Below are 19,779 nucleotides of genomic sequence, written 5' to 3' on the forward strand. Positions count from 1 at the left end.
GCGAGCCTATGGGCTTGCCGCCTAGCGGCAGCAAGTGGACTCTCTTTCGTCGAGCGCCGTAAGAATTTTTTGACACTTTTTACAATCCCCTAACCCTAACCCTAACACTAGCCCTATTTTTTGGACACTTTTTACTTCGTGCGCAGATGTTGCGAGCATATGGTCTCGCCGCCTAGCGGCAGCAAGTCGACTCTCTTTCGTCAAGCACCGCAAGAATTTTTTGACAATTTTTACAAAAACCTAACCCTAACACTAGCCCTAACTTTTGGACACTTTTTACAAACCCCTAACCCGAACCCTAATTTTTGACACTTTTTACAATCCCCTAACCCTAACACTAGCCCTAACTTTTGGACACTTTTTACAAACCCCTAACCCTAACCCTAATTTTTTGACACTTTTTACTATCACCTAACCCTAACCCTAAAAATTAGATTAAAGAATGCAATTTTAAGCTACTTATTGCCTCCTAAAATGAGCAAATATTTTGCGGCGCGCACTTCATGCGCAGATGTTGCAAGCCTATGGGCTCGCCGCCTAGCGGCAGCAAGTCGACTCTCTTTCATCAAGCACCGCAAGAATTTTTTGACACTTTTTACAAACCCCTAACCCGAAACCTAACCCTTCCGAGGTTTTTATTTGTATTCCAGAACCTCACGATTTTTATTCCAAAGGCTTTCATTAGGAAGGTTAGTGCACTGATTTAGGGTGTTTGTGTGGGTGGGTAAAGCCCCAATGGATGGTCCAGTTCTGGGTCTCCAGGTAGAGCCACGGTATACATTAATATTTCAATATTAGAAGCCAATTCTTGTTAGCAATATAAATTATTCATACGTGTTTAGAATCAAGGACATATATTTGAGGTAAAACAATTTATTTGCATTTCTGGTTGAATAATCCCAAAGCATGCCACGTTGCAATGAGGTGGTGATTAAGGGTGAAGCCTCAGTCAGCCTATTGTTTATCTCGGTGTTTGCTGACAGAAGCAGGCAATTCAGTTTGGATTTTGAGAGGGAGAAGCAGCTAGTACGTTTCCTTCAGTTTGCAATTAGCAGAAGGAATCTACAGTCGTGGTCAGAGCCACGTGGCCCAAAGCTGTGGGGAGGCAGCTGGATCTCTACAAACAAGGAGCTGAGACATCTACACACGAGGTTGGCAAAGGGAAACATGGAGGATAGCGTGCGCAAAAAACTAATGGAAGGACGCGTTTAGAATCTTACCTTGGAGAAATAGCTGGAACACTCAGGTGAATTAAAGTAATGAGTGCTGTGACATATCTTTTGAGTTAACCGTAGGAAGACTAAATGAACCTTCAAGGTTTTGTAAGATAAGTAACAAGCAGAACTGAGTTTATCACATTAGTCTTTATAAGCTTTGGTGTTAACTTAATAGTGTTCACTTTGTTAAATCTTTTTGACATATAAAATAAAGTTTATTTTTGTTTGAAGTAATTCTGTCCGTCAATTGTTGGATGTTGCGATTTATTCTTAACTGTTAATGTCTCCTAACAGGATAGTAACTGCAGCAGACATACAAACAATATCCTTTTCAACAGTTTTAATATTTCATCAAAGTTGGTACTGAAAGGCTTTAAACAACAACATTGCAACATACTAAACCATATACATTAAAGGGAATCAAATTAATTGACAGTAATGAATTATCATTGGAAACTAGTGTTGAACTCCCCTGACCAATCGCCTCACGCTGAAGAAAACTTTGGCAGCTGCCGCCCAGAAATGACCTTCCGTTCAACTCCTTTCTCAGTGACGGCTGCTAGACGAATCACCCCACCACTTGACCCATCTCGATCCATTGCAAGTGCAAGAGCTGCATTACAAATAAAAAATGCAAAATCTCTTAAAGTACCATCGTTTTTTTGTTTAAATGTCCTGTTGGTCTTTTGGGATGTGGAAATTCAGGATATTCCGATCTCTGGAGTCCAAGAATCTCACGCCATTGTTCACAAGATTGAAGATAACCGTTTCTCAAGGACAGGAGTTTAAAGTGTAAAAATGGCAGGAGATCCCAGACCCGTGTTATGCTCCTCGTGCTCAATGTGGGAGTTCAGGGACGGGGCCAATGCCCCTGACTCCTTCATGTGCGGGAAGTGTGTCCAGCTACAGCTCCTGTTAGACCGCATGACGGCTCTGGAGCTGCGAGTGGACTCACTTTGGAGCATCCGCGATGCTGAGGAGGTCATGGATAGCACGTTCAGTGAGTTGGTCACAGCGCAGATTAGGATTGGTGAGGGAGACAGGGAAAGGGTGACCAAAAGGCAGAGAAAGAGCAGGAAGGCAGTGCAGGTGTCCCCTGAGGTCATCTCCTGCAAAACAGGTATCCGTTTTGGATACTGTTGGGGGAGATGACTCACCAGGAGATGGCAGTAGTAGCCAGGCTCATGGCACCGTGGCTGGCTCTGCTGCACAGAAGGGCGGGAAAAAGACTGGCAGGGCTATAGTCATAGGGGATTCAACCATAAGGGGAGTAGACAGGCGTTTCTGTCGTCGAAACGAGACTCCAGAATGGTATGTTGCCTCCCGGGTGCACGGGTCAGGGATGTCTCAGATCGGCTGCAGGACATACTGAAGGGGGAGGGTGAACAGCCAGTTGTCGTGGTGCATATAGGCACCAACGATATAGGTAAAAAACGGGATGAGGTCCTACAATCAGAATTTAGGGAGTTAGGAGATAAGTTAAAAAGTAGGACCTCAAAGGTAGTTAATTTCAGGATTGCTACCAGTGCCACGAGACTGTCAGAGTAGAAATACAAGAATAGTCAGAATGAATACTTGGCTTGAGAGATGGTGCAGGAGGGAGGGGTTCAGATTTTTGGGACATTGGAACCGTTTCTGGGGGCGGTGGGACCATTACAAATCGGATGGTCTACACCTGGGCAGGACTGGAACCAATGTCCTAGGGGGTGCTTTTGCTAACACTGTTGGGGAGGTTTTAAACTAATGTGGCAGGGGGGTGGGAACCAGATTGGGAAGTTAGAGGTCAGTAAAGAGGCAGCAACTAAAGCCAGTAAGGTACTAGATAATAAACTCAATGTAACTAAGGGGAAGAGTAGACAGGGAAGAGATGATGAACGCAAAGGGACAGGTGGTCTGAGGTGCATTTGTTTCAATGCGAGAAGTGTAGCAGGTAAGGCAGATGAATTTAGGGCTTGGATTAGTACCTGGGAATATGATGTTATTGGTATTACTAAGACTTGGTTGAGGGAAGGGCAAAACTGGCAACTAAATATCCCAGGGTATAGATGGTATGTACGTGGCAAGTTTTTTTTTTTTACGCAGAGGGTAGTGGGTGCCAGGAACTCGCTGCCGGAGGTGGTGGTGGAAGCAGGGACGACAGTGACATTTAAGGGGCATCTTGACAATTACATGAATAGGATGGGAATAGAGGGATAGGGACCCCAGAAATGTAAAAGATTGTAGTTTAGACGGGCAGCATGGTCGGCGCAGGACCGAAGGGACTGGAGGGCCGAAGGGCCTGATCCTGTGCTGTTGTTTTCTTTGTTCCACCCACACAGTGGGGATTAGGGTAGGATCAAAATAACATATCCAAGTATGTGTGTCCTATCGAAAGGACAGGCAGATGGGCAAAGGGGGCAGGGTTGCATTGTTAGTAAGGAATTAAATTAAAAGCAAGAAGTGATGTAGGATCAGAAGGCAGAGAATCTCTATGGGTAGAGTTGAGGAATCTCAAAGGTAAAATAATAATAATCGCTTATTGTCACAAGTAGGCTTCAATTAAGTTATTGTGAAAAGCCCCCAGTCACCACATTCCGGCGCCTGTTCGGGGAGGCTGGTACGGGAATTGAACCCGCGCTGCTGGCATTGTTCTGCAATACAAGCCAGCTGTTTAGCCCACTGTGCTTAAACCAGCCCCTAAAAGACCCTGATGGGAGTTATGTACAGGCCCCCTAGCAGTAGTCAGGATGTGGGGCAGAAAATAAATCAGGAGATGGAAAAGGCATGTAAAAAAGGGAATTTTACAATAATTATAAGACCATAAAACATAGGAGAATTAGGCCACTCGGCCCATCGAGTCTGCTCCGACATTCTCCTGCCTTCTCCCCATAACCCCTGATCCCCTTATTTATTTATTTAAAAATATTTTTATTCTCCTCCTTTTTCACATTTTCTCCCGCATTTACACCCATCAACAATAATCAGCAACAGATATGTCAATCCCCATAACAGTAACAACACTCCCATCCGCCCACCAACCCCCAAACATCAGCCCGCATGTTTACATAAACAAATGACAAAAAGGAATCAGGGATTACCCAGAGTCACCCTTAATATACACAGCCCCCCCCCCACTCCCCCTCCCACCCCACTCCCCCTCCCCCCAACTAATGTTCGATGTTATCCAGTTCTTGAAAGTGCATAATAAATAATGCCCATGATTTGGAGAACCCCTCCGAGCTTCCCCTCAGTTCGAACTTAACCTTCTCAAGGGTCAAGTATTCCAACAGGTGCCCCCGCCACGCCAGGGCACTGGGTGGAGAGGCTGCTCTCCATCCCAGCAGGATCCGCCTTCGGGCGATCAACGAGGTGAAGGCTACGATATCTGCCTCCGCACCCGTTTCCAACCCTGGCTGGTCCGACCCCCCGAACATGGCCTCCCAGGGGCCCGGATCCAGTTTCACACACACCACCTTGGAAATTACCCTAAACACCTCTTTCCAGTACTGATCCCCTTATTTTTATATATTTTTTTAAATTTAGAGTACTCAATTATTTTTTTCTCCAATTAAGGGGTAATTTAGCGTGGCCAATCCACCCAATATGCACATCTTTGGGTTGTGGGGATGAAACCCATGCAGACATGGGGAGAATGTGCAAACTCTACACAGACAGTGGCCCAGTGACAGGATTCGAACCTGGGTCCTCAGCGCAGCAGTCCCAGTGCTAACCACTGCGCAATATGTCGCCCTGATCCCCTTATTAATCAATAACCTATCTATCTCTGTCTTTTTTTTTTAAATATAAATTTAGAGTACCCAATTATTTTTTCCAATTAAGGGGCAATTTAGCGCGGCCAATCCACCTACCCTGCACATCTTTTGGGTTGTGGGGGCGAAACCCACGCAAACACGGGGAGAATGTGCAAACTCCACACGGACGGTGACCCAGGGCCGGGATTCGAACCCGGGTCCTCAGCGCCGTGAGGCAGCAGTGCTAACCACTGTGCCGCCCAATCTATCTCTGTCTTAAAGACACTCAGTGATTCGGCCTCCACAGTCTTCTGCGGCAAAAAGAGTTCCACACATTCACCACCCTCTGGCTGAAGAAATTCCTCCTCATCTCTGTTTTAAAGGATCGTCCCTTTAGTCTGAGATGGTGTCCTCTGCTTCTAGTTTTTCCTACAATTGGAAACATCCTCTCCACGTCCACTCTATCCAGTCCACGCAGTATCGTGTAAGTTTCAAGAAGATCCCCCCTCATCCTTCTAAACTCCGAGTACAGACCCAGAGTCCTCAACCGTTCCTCATACGACAAGCTCTTCATTCCAGGGATCATTCTGAACCTCCTCTGGACCCTTTCCAAGGCCAGCACATCCTTCCTTAGATACGGGGCCCAAAACTGCTCACAATACTCCAAATGGGGTCGGACCAGAGCCTAAAGTATAAAAAGCTAACGGTAACTTCCTGTTTTCCAGTTTTTCCCCCCAAAAGTGACGTCAGAGGGAAGCTGTGATCTGATTGGTTGATAGCAAATCTGCCCCAAATTTAAAAAAAACACAGCTAAACTCGTAAACTTAAATTAAACTAATCAATTAATTAGTGATGGCTGGTCAGGTGATGTGCTTGAGCTGCTTGATGCGGGAGCTGGCAGATCCCATTGCGAGCTGCAGCGACCACATCTGCAGTAAGTGTTGGCTGCTCGAAGAGCTCCGGCTCAGAGTTGATGAGCTTCAAACACTGAGGCACATCCGGGAGGGGGTGACTTACCTGAACACTGTTTCAGGAGACAGTCACACCTGTCAGAGTAAGTAGTTTAAATCCTGCCAGTGGCCAGGGACAGCAGGGTGTGACTGCAAGTCAGGCAGGTAAAGGGAACCAGCAGTCAAGAACGCAGGAGCCTCAGCCCTTGACCCTGTCCAACAGGTATGAGGCACTTGCTCCCTGTGTGGATGGCGAACAGGGCTGCAGGAAGGATGAGTCAGCTGACCAAGGCACCATGGTTCAGCAGGCCATTCAAGGGGAGGGAGTAAATAGGCAAGTTGTAGTTGTAGGGGATTCTATTATCAGGGGGATAGATAGTATCCTTTGTGAGCAGGATAAAGAGTCCCGCATGGTATGTTGCCTGCCCGGTGCTAGGGTGCGGGACATCTCTGACCGGCTTCAAAGGATACTGGAGAGGGAGGGGGAGGATTCAGTTGTTGTGGTCCATGTCGGTACCAACAACATAGGCAAGTCTAGGAAAGAGGACCTGTTTAGAGATTATAAAGAGCTAGGATTCAAATTAAAAAACAGGTCCTCAAGGGTCATAATCTCCGGATTACTGCCCGAGCCACGTGCAAATTGGCATAGGGAGGCAAGAATAAGGGAAGTTAACACGTGGCTGAAAGAGTGGTGTGGGAAAGAGGGGTTCCTTTTCATGGGACACCGGCATCAGTTTTGGGACGGGGGGACCTATACCGTTGGGATGGTCTCCACCTGAACCGAGCTGGGACCAGTGTTCTGGCGAAAAGAGTAAATAGGGTGGTCAATAGGACTTTAAACTAAAGATTGGGGGGGGGGGGGGGAAAGAGTCAGGGAACCAAGAGGTGAAGTAATCAGTGGGAGGCGTAGCTGCTTAGGAATACAAAAAAGCACAAAAAGACAAAACTCAGGAGAGGTTACGATTGTCCCCATCCCACAAAATATGACACAGTGTATGGAAAGGCTCAGTAAACCAAGGTCCACCACACTAAGAAAACAAAAAGGGACAGTCAATAGAGAATTAAAGGTGCTATATTTAAATGTGTATGGAACAAGGTAGATGAGCTTGTGGCCCAGATTGTGACTGGCAGGTATGATGTGGTAGGCATCACAGAGACGTGGTTGCAGGGGGTTCAGGACTGGCATTTAAACATCCAGGGATTCACAACCTATCGAAAAGTCAGAGAGGTGGGCAGAGGGGGCGGGGTTGCCTTGTTAATTAGGAATGAAATTAAATCAATAGCACTAAATGACATAGGGTCAGATGATGTGGAGTCTGTGTGGGTAGAGTTGAGGAACCAGGCCTCCCAACAGTGGTCAGGACCGGGGGCACAAAATGCACCACGAAATAGAAAGTGCATGTCAGAAAGGCAAGGTCACAGTGATCATGGGGGACCTCAATATGCAGGTGGACTGGGTAAGTAATGCTGCCAGTGGACCCAAGGAAAGGGAATTCATTGAATGTTTACAGGAGGGCTTTTTGGAACAGCTTGTGATGGAGCCCACGAGGGAACAGGCCATTCTGGACTTAATGTAATGAGCCAGACTTGATTAAAGATCTTAAAGTAAGGGAGCACTTAGGAGGCAGTGATCATAATATGGTAGAATTCAATCTCCAATTTGAAAGAAAGAAGGTAGAATCAGATGTAAAGGTGTTACAGTTAAATAAAGGTAATTAAAGGGGCATGAGGGAGGAACTGACGAAAATCGACTGGGAGCAGAGCCTAGAGGGAAAGACAGTAGAACAGCAATGGCAGGAGTTTCTGGGAGTAATTGAGGACACAGTACAGAGGTTCATCCCAAAGAAAATAAAGGTTATCAGAGGGGGGATTAGGCAGCCATGGCTGACAAAGGAAGTTAGGGAATGCATCAAAGCAAAAGAGAAAGCCTATAATGTGGCAAAGAGTAGTGGGAAGTCAGAAGATTGGGAAGGCTACAAAAACAAACAGAGGATAACAAAGAGAGAAATAAGGAAAGAGAGAATCAAATATGAAGGTAGGCTAGCCAGTAACATTAGGAATGATAGTAAAAGTTTCTTTAAATACATTAAAAATAAACAGGAGGTAAAAGTTGACATTGGCCGCTCCAAAATGACGCTGGTAATCTAGTGATGGGAGACAAGGAAATAGCTGAGGAACTAAATAAGTACTTTGCGTCAGTCTTCACAGTAGAAGACATGAGTAATATCCCAACAATTCCGGAGAGTCAGGGGGCAGAGTTGAATATGGTAGCCATCACAAAGGAGAAAGTGCTAGAGGAACTAAGAGGTCTAAAAATTGATAAATCTCCGGGCCCAGATGGGCTACATCCTAGAGTTCTAAAGGAGATAGCTGAAGAAATAGTGGAGGCATTAGTTATGATCTTTCAAAAGTCACTGGAGTCAGGGAAAGTACCAGAGGATTGGAAAATCACTGTTGTAACCCCCCTGTTCAAGAAGGGAACAAGGAAAAAGATGGAAAATTATAGGCCAATTAGCCTAACCTCGGTTGTTGGCAAGATTCTAGAATCCATTGTTAAGGATGAGATTTCTAAATTCTTGGAAGTGCAGGGTCGGATTAGGACAAGTCAGCATGGATTTAGTAAGGGGAGGCCGTGCCTGACAAACCTGTTAGAGTTCTTTGAAGAGATAACAAATAGGTTAGACCAAGGAGAGCCAATGGATGTTATCTATCTTGACTTCCAAAAGGCCTTTGATAAGGTGCCTCACAGGAGACTGCTGAGTAAAATAAGGGCCCATGATATTCGAGGCAAGGTACTAACATGGATTGACAATTGGCTGTCAGGCAGAAGGCAGAGAGTTGGGATAAAAGGTTCTTTTTCGGAATGGCAACCAGTGACGAGTGGTGTCCCGCAGGGTTCAGTTTTGGGGCCACAGCTGTTCTCTTTATATATTAACGATCTAGATGACGGGACTCTGGGCATTCTGGCTAAGTTTGCCGATGATACAAAGATAGGTGGAGGGGCAGGTAGTATGGAGGAGGTGGGTTGGCTGCAGAAATATTTAGACAGTTTAGGAGAGTGGTCCAAGAAATGGCTGATGAAATTCAACGTGGGCAAGTGCGAGACTTGTGGTTAGGGTTAGGTGTGTGATTAGGCTTAGGGTTAGGCTTGTGGTTAGGGTTAGGCTTTTAGAATACTGTGAGCAATTTTTGGCCCCACACCTCAGGAAGGACATACTGGCACTGGAGCGGGTCCAGCGGAGATTCACACGGATGATCCCAGGAATGGTAGGCCTAACATACGATGAACGTCTGAGGATCCTGGGATTATATTCATTGGAGTTTAGGAGGTTGAGGGGAGATCTAATAGAAACTTACAAGGTAATGAATGGCTTAGATAGGGTGGATGTAGGGAAGGTGTTTCCATTAGCAGGGGAGACTAGGACCCGGGGGCACAGCCTTAAAATAAAAGGGAGTCACTTTAGAACAGAGATGAGGAGAAATTTCTTCAGCCAGAGTGGTGGGTCTGTGGAATTCATTGCCACAGAGGGCGGTGGAGGCCGGGACGTTGAGTGTCTTTAAGACAGAAGTTGATAAATTCTTGATTTCTCGAGGAATTAAGGGCTATGGAGAGAGAGCGGGTAAATGGAGTTGAAATCAGCCATGATTGAATGGTGGAGTGGACTCGATGGGCCGAATGGCCTTACTTCCACTCCTATGTCTTATGGTCTTATACAGCCACAGAAGTACATCCCTGGCCTTGTATTCTAGCCCTCTCGACATGAATGCTAACATTGCATTTGCTTTCTTAACTGCCGACTGAACCTGTACGTTAAACGTAAGAGAATCGTGAGCAAGGACTCCCAAGTCCCTTTGTGCTTCTGATTTCCTAAGCGTTTCCCCATTTAGAAAATAGCCTATGCCTCCATTTCTCCTTCCAAAGTGCATAACCTCACTTTTCCACATTGTATTCCATCTGCAACTTCTTTGCCCACTCTCCTAGCCTGTCCAAGTCCTTCTGCAGCCCGCCTGCTTCCTCAATAGATCCCTCTACAGATCTTTGTGTCATCTGCAAACTTAGCAACAGTGCCTTCAGTTCCTTCTTCCAGATCATTAATTCATATTGTGAAAAGTTGTGGTCCCAGCAGACCCCTGAGGCACACAACTAGTCATCCTGGGGACTTCAATATGCAGGTGTACTGGGAAAATCAGGTTGGTAGTGGATCCCAAGAAAAGGAATTTGTGAAATGTCTAAGAGATGGTTTTTTGGAGCAGCTTGTGACAGAGCCTAGAGAACAGGCAATTCTGGATTTGGTGATGTTTAATGAGGCAGACCCGATTAGGGAACTCAAGGTGAAGGAACCCTTAGGGAGCATTGACCACAATGAGGTGGAAACATGCCAAGTGGCCTAATTCTGCTTGTATGTCTTATGGTCTTATAATTCTGATGGGCATTATAATTACATGCAGCTCAAAACCTACTATGACCCAAATCTGCATCTGTACTCACCATTTGCTGTGAAATCTAAACACTGCTCCTTTGTCATTCCAGGTTTGTACGAGGAGTCAACATAACCATAGATGTAGGTACTTCCAGAGCCACCAATGGAGAATGGCTGGCGGACTATCATTCCACCCATTGGAACGGTGTACACCTACAATCAAAAACAGGGTTACAACTGTCCCAGAATGATCACTGGTTAGTCGAGGGCAGCCAGGAAGTACAGCTTCCACCAATGGAACGTACCTGATCAACAGCTGATACTCTTGAAGAGGGAAAGAAGGGGAGTTTAGCATTAATACAGCCATTATATATTGCCTATCTCTAGTTACCCTGTGCCAATGGGCTTTCTCTTTGAACTGCTACAGTATTGACTGTAATTTCACAGTAGTTAGGGAGGAATTTTCAAGAGTTTCACCCAGTAACAAGGGAAAAGTGACAACGTGCACCTAAGGCAGATTGATTAGACATAGAATACCCACGTCCATCTTACTGGCAAGTAATGGGGTGGTCTTTAAGTTCCTTGTGGCAAAGTCAGACAAATTCTGGCAAGGCAGCTGGAACTACCATGGAAGCTAATTTTTACACCTAGTTAAAGTCACTGAGCAACAGCGAGTGAACACAAAAGAGCTCATGTCAGTTATTGTTGGAGGTATGCAGGTTCAAACAGATGGATCACCAAGTTGATAGTACTAGGTGATGCAGCGATCAATCATGTTGATTGGTGCTAATTTGAAGGGAGACAAGGAGGGGCAAACTGCCCTAATCTCGGTGTCAACAAAGATGGTGACAGTGCTGTGGGCAGTTCAGAAGGCGGACAGGAGAGAATCCCAATAGCGAATGACTGAACAGGTGAGCAGGAAGAGAAATAGCAACATTCAAGGACATCGGAGAACGAGGTGATTGTTCATGATAATGGCGAGACAATATTACATCATTCTCGCAATTCTTCAGTCGGGGAGCCAAAGGGCAATGCCCCCCCCCCCCCCCCCGCCAACACCACATCCTTTCAGGGTCGCAGCACTGATTAAAATTAAACCGTTACCTGTCCACCTTTTCTTTTGTCCCACCCAGCGACGATGATTCCAGCCATCAACTCTTCCCGGTATTTGTAGCACATGTCTTTAAATAAATTACCAGCTGTTTGTACGAGTGGAAGTTCATCAAGTTCAATGCTATGAAGAAAGTGGCAGAGAGAATAACAGCGCATCATTCAAAGTCATACACCACAGGAATGTGCCAGGGACAGTTCCCTTGGGTCTCCGGCCATGGGATCCTGCCTCTGGCCGGCCAGTTGTGTTTCTAACATTCGAACGAGACACAAAATTAAAAGCTCTCCAGCCTCATGGTTTGTAGCTGCCACTAAAGCTTTGTAGCTGCCCCTTGCTCACCCCAGCATCCTATCACTTTGTGCAATCACCGAGGGAGTGATGCACCCAGGTTTGCTGGTGATACAAAGTTAGATAGAACAGTAAGCTGTGGGGAGGACACAGAGAAGTTGCAAAGAGATATAGACAGGTTAAGTGAGTGGACAACAAGATGGCAGGTGGATTATAATGTTGAGAAGTGTCAAGTTATATGTGCTGTCGGACCAGCACTCATTCAGGCAAGTAGAGTATTTCAGCATACACCCTGGCTTGTGCCCTGTGTTTATGGGCAAGTAAATTAGTTTTTCCCACTTAACCTTTGCAAAACCAGAATTTTGAATATCTCTATCAGAGGTCCACTTAATCATTTCCTTCTGATCAAATCTGTTTCAATGATCTATGCTTATAAGTTGTGTCGGAGATTTTTTTTAATCAGTATGTTGTTCAAGTTTTCATACAACTTTATAATCCCCATCAAAATCCCAGCCGTAGCAAGTGTAAATCCATCAAATTGAGTTTTCTGGATCTTAAAAAAATAGAAATTCCATAACACTCATTCTTCTCTGTTGACACTGACTCAAATCAACAACGTCTCCCGTTCCACCAGGGGTGGCACGGTTAGCGCAGTGGCTAGCACTGCTGCCTCACTGTGCGGAGGACCAGGGTTCGATCCCAGCCCTGGGTCACTGTCCGTCTGGAGTTTGCACATTCTCCCCGTGTCCTGCGTGGGTTTCACCCCCACAGCCTGAAGATGTGCAGTGTAGGTGGATTGGCCACACTAAATTGCCCCGAATTATTAAACTTTAAAACATTTCAATGAAAAAAATATATATACTTTTAAAATCATTTTTGTTTTTAAGTCTCCCGTTCCACCATGAATAAACTGAATAGCTATTTTGAGTCATCTGTTCTGGTCTGTTGGAAGCTGAAAATTTGAGAGAGCTTGGAACATGTTTCCTCTTTCAAGCATACATTAAGCGGAATGCACTTGCTAAAGTCATCCTCACGGATTCAAGAGTAACATTTAGGAGGGAATTGGGTAATTACTTGAAAAAAGGCCGCGCTATGGCGTTAGACCGGAGGAGTAGGTTTAATTAGAGAACACGTGGATGACAGACAGGCCTCCTTACAGACTGTTAAGATTCTTTACTGCTGGCAGTGCGAAGGCAGTTTGACAGAGTTAGATTCAGAGCAATCACTCTGCTCAGCCCCAACTACAGAATTTCATCCCACTCCCAAAAACATCACATCCCACATCACGCCCTTAATGCAGTTACTCATCATATTGTAACTGTCCAAAGCAAATGCTGATTTATATTACCCTTATTATAATATAGTAATTACAGCAGGATAATTATCCCTCAGCCCGAGTGGCTTAATCCAAACCCTCACCTCCCAATAGAAACCTGAATTCATAAAGTTTCTTCCTGCCAAAATCCGACCCTACATTAAATGTGTTTACAATGTTCCTATCAGACCGACCTGTGGAAGCCCAGCTGATAGGCCACTGCATCGGCAATGGCTTGAGTATCTGCTGCAGATCCTGAGCGACAACAGAAAATCAGATCATGAATTGGAGTCAGTTTATCCGTCACCCTATTTGCGATGTATGACCTGAAAAACAAATGTCAGAGCAGGTCAGAGGAGCGAATTTCGCAAATTACCGTTTGACATTTGGCTGTTTTCAGACATGCACTGGATGTGTGTTTGATGGATACTGTTTCTCTGTCGATAGCACTGGATGTGTGTTTGATAGTATCTCTCCCATCACCCATGGCACCTTCCCATGCCATCGCAGAAGATGTAACACCTGCCCCTTTACCTCGTCCATGCTTAACATCCCAGGCCCAAAACACTCATTCCAGGTTAAGCAGTGTTTCACTTGCACCTCTTTCAATCTGGTCTATTGCATTCGCTGTTCCCAATGTGGTCTCCTCTATGTCGGAGACACCAAACGCAGACTGGGCGATCGCTTTGCTAGGCACCTTCGGTCTGTGCGCATTCAGGACCCGGACCTTCCCTAACCCTAACATGGCTGTCCTTGGCCTGCTGCAATGTTCCAGTGAAGCTCAACGCAAACTGGAGGAACCACATCTCATCTTCCGGTTAGGCACGCTATATAGCCTTCCGGCCTGAACATCGAATTCAACAATTTCAGATGATTAGCTCTACCCCACCTAGACCCATTTGTTTTCACCCCATTTCATTTTAATTGTCTTTTCCCATTTCTTTGTTTCTTGTATTTCTTAATATATATTTAACCCCCCCCCCCCCCCCCCACCAATCTTATCCGCCTCTCCTTACCCCTTCTCCCCTTTGCTTCCCCCACATCTACATCTGTCAGTTTACCCTCTGATGTTGGTTTCTGTTTGGCCTCTCACACCTTTTGGTCTCTCTGGGGACTGCCATTAGCACTCTTTCCCTTTGGTTTGGGTTTCCCTGGGTTTCTGTGGCTAGGACTCATCTTTCATTCTCACTCCACAGTATAAATATTTCCCACTTTCTCTGTCTGTTAGCTTTGACAAAGAATCATCGGACTCGAAACATTCGCTCTTTCCTCTCCCTAGTGATGCTGCCAGACCTGCTGAGATTTTCCAGCATTTTTTCTTTCGCACCGGATGAGTGTTTGCTGGATCGTATTTCTCTGTCTGAAGGGGATGGATCTCACACAAAAACCCCAGTGTTTTCTCCTCAGCTCAGCTGGCAGCCATTCTCTGTGAGACTGTTTCTCCAAATTAGTTTTGACAGGAGCGACAAAGCTGAGCAGAATCCATTTGTGTCTTTCTCCTGTAAGGGGTGGAATTCTCTTTCAAATCTTAGCTGGAACTCCTTTCAGGTGCACAGAGCAGTTAGTGAAAACGGAGCTGGGATGGGGGAACTTTCCAGATCCCTCTCCAATTAAAGTTTTTTTTTAAAAGAAAGATTTTTATTCAAATTTTTACATATTTTCAACAAGCCCCCCCTCCCTTACAGAAAAAAAAAGAACACATAAATAAACATCTTACAACTACATCACGAATTCCCCCAATATACAAATCCCCCATGGAGCAATAATAAACACAGTAGAAAACGCAAAGTACACTTCCCACCCCCCCCCTTCTGGGTTGCTGCTGCTGCTGACCACCACCTAACGCCCGCTAGAAAGTCTAGGAACGGTTGTCACCGCCAGAAGAACCCTTGCACAGACCCTCTCAAGGCTAATTTTACCCTCTCCAATTTAATGAACCCTGCCATGTCGCTGATCCAGGCTTCCACGCTCGGGGGCCTCGCATCCTTCCATTGTAGCAGAATCCTCCGCCGGGCTACCAGGGACGCTAAGGCCAGAATACCGGCCCCTTTCGCCTCCTGCACTCCCGGCTCGTCCGATACCCAAATAGTGCTAACCCCCAGCTCGGTTTAACCTGGGTGTTCACCACCTTAGACACCGTCCTCGCAATACCCCTCCAGAACCCATCCAGCGCCGGGCACGCCCAGAACATATGGGTATGATTTGCTGGGCTCCCCGAGCACCTCCCACACCTGTCTTCCACCCCAAAGAACCTGCTCAGCCTCGCCCCTATCATATGCGCTCTGTGAAGAACCGTAAATTGTATCAGACTAAGCCTGGCGCAAGAAGAGGAAGAATTAACCCTACCCAGGGCGTCCGCCCACGTACCCTCGTCTATCTCCTCCCCAAGCTCCTCCTCCCATTTACCCTTTAGCTCCTCCACCGAGGTCTCCTCCTCCTCCTGCATCTCCTGGTAGATCGCCGAGACCCTGCCCTCTCCAACCCACACCCCCGAGAGCACCCTATCCTTGATCCTGAGTGCGGGAACTCCCTCACCTACCGTCTTACAAACGCCCTTACCTGCATGTACCTGAAGGCATTTCCGGGGGGAAGCCGGAAATTTTCCTCCACTGCCTCAAGGCTCGCAAACGTCCCATCTAAAAACAGGTCCCCCCATCCTTCTAATTCCTACCCTGTGCCAGCTCAGGAACTCTCCATCCATTCTCCCCGGGACGAACCAATGGTTCTGCCGGATCAGGGACCAAACCAAAGCCTCTACCTCACCCCTGTGATGCCTCCAGCTGACTCCTGCTGACCCCGGCCACCCCATCGATCCCCCAGTGTGGTAGTCTCCCCCCCCCCCCCCCCTCCTGTACAACACCGCCCTCTTCCCCCCCCCGGCCTGCCCCTTTCCTTCCCTAGCGCGGGAAAAAGCCCGTGCTTTCCATCAGACCGACCCCGCCCTCTCTGGCACATCTCCCTTTTGCGGCCTAATCCCATCTCCCCCACCTCGGGCCTCCTGTCTCCCCTCCCCCCAACTGGGCCCCGTCCTTCCAAACACTGATGCCCACACTCTCACAAAACCCCCACTTCGAACCAATTCACCCTACCCCACCCAGCACCCAAGGAAACAATACAGAACAGCCCCCAACATACCCCCAAGCACAGTAACCACAGTAGCCCCCCGCGACCTCCCCTCACAACCGACCCTCAGTCCGTGTCCAACTTTCGGCCTGAATAAAGGTCCACGCCTCCTCCGGCATCTCAAAGCAATGGTGCCGGTCCTTAAACGTGACCCACAGTCGCGCCGGCTGCAGCATCCCGAATTTCACCCCCTTCCAGTGCAGAACCGCCTTAGCCCAATTGTACCCGGCCCTCTTCTTGGCCACCTCCGCGCTCCAGTCTCCCACCTGCTGCTCCGCTCCTTTTTTGTCCACCAAGCAGTGGAACCGCACCAATACCGCCTGCGGCGGCTCGTTAGACTTGGGCCTCCTCGCCAGGACTCGGGCCCCATCCAGCTCCAGGGGCCTCGGGAAGGCACCCGTGCCCATCAACGTGTTCAGCATCGTGACTACATATGCTCCTCCACTCCCTCCGGGAGACCCAGAATCCGCAGATTCTTCCTCCTCGACCGATTCTCCATGTCCTCGAACCTCTCCTGCCATTTCTTATGCAGTGCCTCGTGCGCCTCCACCTTCATTGCCAGGCTCAATATCTCGTCCTCATTCTCTGAGGCCGTCTGCCGCACCTCCCTTCTGGGTCTCGACCAGCTTGTCGATCGAAGCCTTCATCAGCTCCAGCAGCTCTGCCTTCAGTTCCGTGAAGCAGCGCTTGAGAAACTCCTGCTGCTCCTGCGCCCACGCTGCCTGGTCTCCACCCGCCGCCATCTTGGCTTTCCTCCCTCGCACTTTTCGCTGCACCAGAATTACTTTTTTCACCGCTCCACTCCTGGTCCAATCCATACAGTGCCGGGGAAATCGTACTGTCACCTTCCGACACTGGGAACCGTCGAACAAATGCCGCTGGGGCCCTTCACAAGAGCCCAAAGGTCCGTTTCTGGCGGGAGCTGCCGAACGCGCGACTTAGCTTAGCATAGCCGCAACCGGAAGTCCCCTCTCGAATTAAAGTTACCAGCCACTCGAAGGCCTGGCGAAAACTGCTGCTATTTTTTCTGTTTAACTGAGACAAGCTGTTGTGAGTCTTCTGAAGCTGACCACATATCGGAAACTGAGCAGGCCAGAAGTACATCTTCCGTAGGCAAGGCTCAGCTCAACACAAGTTGAAGCATGCCCCTGGAGGGATCTTCAAGGTGCCACATGTCAGTGTAAAGGAGGCATCACCTTTTCTCCCTGTTCTTGGCCCCTATCTCTGAAAATCACGGTTTTGGGCATTCATACCACTATTGAAACACGTAGTAGTGAAGAACAAATGATTGAAATGGGAGTCAGTCCACGAGTCTTTGTAGATTAGTTCCATGTGAGTGACTGGCACAGCACCATCTGTGAAGAGGAATCCACAACTTCCTAAAGGAACAAAGTCCCACTGCAGAGGCTGGAGCACCGAGGGTGAAATGCAAAATACCAACATACAAATGGGATGTTAACTTGAGGGCCTGTCTGACCCCTCAGGTGGACAGAGAGATCTGATGATGCCATTGTGAAGGAGAACTTGGTCGTTCTCGTTTGAATGCTGGCCAATATTTCACTTTCAGAACATGTACACAAATTAAATTAACCATCAAAATATCCTGGAAGCAACTCTCAGTATTGAAACCACCTGGAGTAATAAATATACATTGCACTCCCCCAGCTCCAGATTAATTCTTACCTAAAAACTTTGCACACTTACCCTGTGGTAGTTCTAGAATCAGCACCGATGACAACTCCACCGTCAAACTCCACAGCCATTATGGTCGTCTGTAACAGAATTAACAGTTTTTACAGATGTGCCATAGAAAGCATCCTATCTGGCATCACAGCCTGGTATGGCAACTGCTCGGCCCAAAGGGGGCTGGGGGGGGGGGGGGAAGAGGGGGAGAGGGGGGGGAAGGGGGTGGAGGGGGGGTGGAGGGAGGGGTGGAGGAGGAGGGGGGAAGGGGGGTGGAGGAGGGGGGGGGGAAGGGGGTGGGGGGGGGTGGAGGGAGGGGTGGAGGAGGAGGGGGGAAGGGGGGTGGAGGAGGAGGGGAAGGGGGGGTGGAGGAGGGGGGGTGGAGGAGGGGGGAGGGGGGGTGGGGGAGGAGGGGGAGGAGGGAAGGGGGAGCAAGGGGCGGGCCCGGGGCTGAGTCACGGCGGCCCGCGGGGTGGCTCAGCTCAGCCACCCCCGCCCCCCGCGCTGACACTCACTCCGGTGCTGACTTCCCGGCTCAGCCACTCGGGGTAAAGGTCGGAGCTGCAATGAACGGCAGCGTGGCCGAGGCCGCGCATCCCGACCGGCGGCAGCTCCAAATACACAGCCGCCATCTTCAGACTAACACACAGACTGCCGGGAAGGTGGACGCGGTGCCTGCCGGGAAGGCGGAGGAGCGGCGGCCGCGGTGCCTGCCGGGAAAGCGGAGGAGCGGCGGCCGCGGTGCCTGCCGGGAAAGCGGAGGAGCGGCGGCCGTGGGGTCTGCCGGGAAGGCGGAGGAGCGGCGGCCGCGGTGCCTGCCGGGAAGGCGCAACACTCCACCCAACCAATTGAAAGGTTGGGTTATTGGGATAGGCTGGAAGGTGCAGACTGGATGGGTTGAATGGCCTCATGCACTGTAAATTCTGTGAAAGAGGACGTAATGTAATTCATTTTATGTAACAAGTGTTAATAGCTCCGACCACTCGGTGTGATGTCTGGACAGAGCCGCTCTTGGTCACTCCACAGTTTGGTTGGCAATAGTTTACCCACAGTTTATTCAACATTAAATAACTAGATTTCTGTCATACACTGATTCATTTATTATCATTGTAGCCGAACAGCCGGGAAGGTGGAGGAGCCGTGCCATTTGTTTTATCAGTTGGGACTCTGGAATGAAGCACTGAGCAGGGACAACTCCACCTCCTCACGTGCAAGGCCTAATGCAGTGGTGCACCTGACAAGATCCAGAATGCAGATTCCGTCCAACCATGACCACATGTTCTGTCAGGTTCTGGACAGCCTTCTTCGAGGCAATGTCCAAGGTTGTGGGGGTGAGGGTGGAGCCGTGCCCAAAGGTGGCCTTCAGGGTATTGGACCAGCCAGAACTATTCATGGGAAAGATGCTGGTGCCCTTACCTTTGCTTCGTTAATCGCCCACTGGAGAATCCTGCTCGGCTGGCGATCAGCAGCACCACCCACAGCTGCAGACTGGCTGGCTGACCTATCGGTTTCTCCACTTGGGCAAGATCAAGTTCACCATTCGAGAGTCAGAGGATGTCTTCCACAAAGCATGGAGACCTTTCACCAACTTGTTCCAAGGCCCTGTTTGAAGCCAATAGAACAGGGGGGTGCACGGGAGCCAACAGGACCACAGGGAGCAGTCGGGAAATGGAGAGGGAGGGGAAGGGGGTGAGGCCGACTGGGAAAAGGAGGGGGAGGCCAGAAAGTAATTGACACAGAGGCCAGAGAGCCTAGAACAAGAGTACAGAAAAGGGAACCCCCGAGGGAAGGCCAAAAACAGGACCGGGAGGGTGGGGGGGGGGGGGGGGGCAGGGAAGGAGAAGGCCCAACAACAAAAGGTAGGGAGGGCATTTGCCACTTGTAAATAACAAATTACTACCCATTGTACAGTGAAGGCCCACAGAAAGACCCTGAAATAA

The 19,779-nt window shown here is 48.4% G+C and overlaps 1 protein-coding gene across 1 annotated transcript; it reads right to left on the minus strand.

Annotated features, from left to right (window-relative positions):
* Nucleotides 1-1,542: 1,542 nt before the first annotated feature.
* On the minus strand, nt 1,543-18,533 carry psmb6 (proteasome 20S subunit beta 6). The gene is made up of 6 exons (XM_072493214.1): nt 18,355-18,533; nt 17,861-17,928; nt 13,228-13,359; nt 11,424-11,553; nt 10,388-10,532; nt 1,543-1,830 (listed from the first exon to the last, which is right to left on the minus strand). Exons 1-6 carry the CDS (start codon nt 18,469-18,471, stop codon nt 1,703-1,705), a joined length of 720 nt encoding a protein of 239 aa, XP_072349315.1. The 5' UTR covers nt 18,472-18,533; the 3' UTR covers nt 1,543-1,702.
* Between the last annotated feature and the right edge of the window lie 1,246 nt (nt 18,534-19,779).

Source organism: Scyliorhinus torazame, chromosome 31, assembly GCF_047496885.1.
Source record: "Scyliorhinus torazame isolate Kashiwa2021f chromosome 31, sScyTor2.1, whole genome shotgun sequence".
Classification (NCBI taxonomy): Eukaryota; Metazoa; Chordata; class Chondrichthyes; order Carcharhiniformes; family Scyliorhinidae; genus Scyliorhinus; species Scyliorhinus torazame.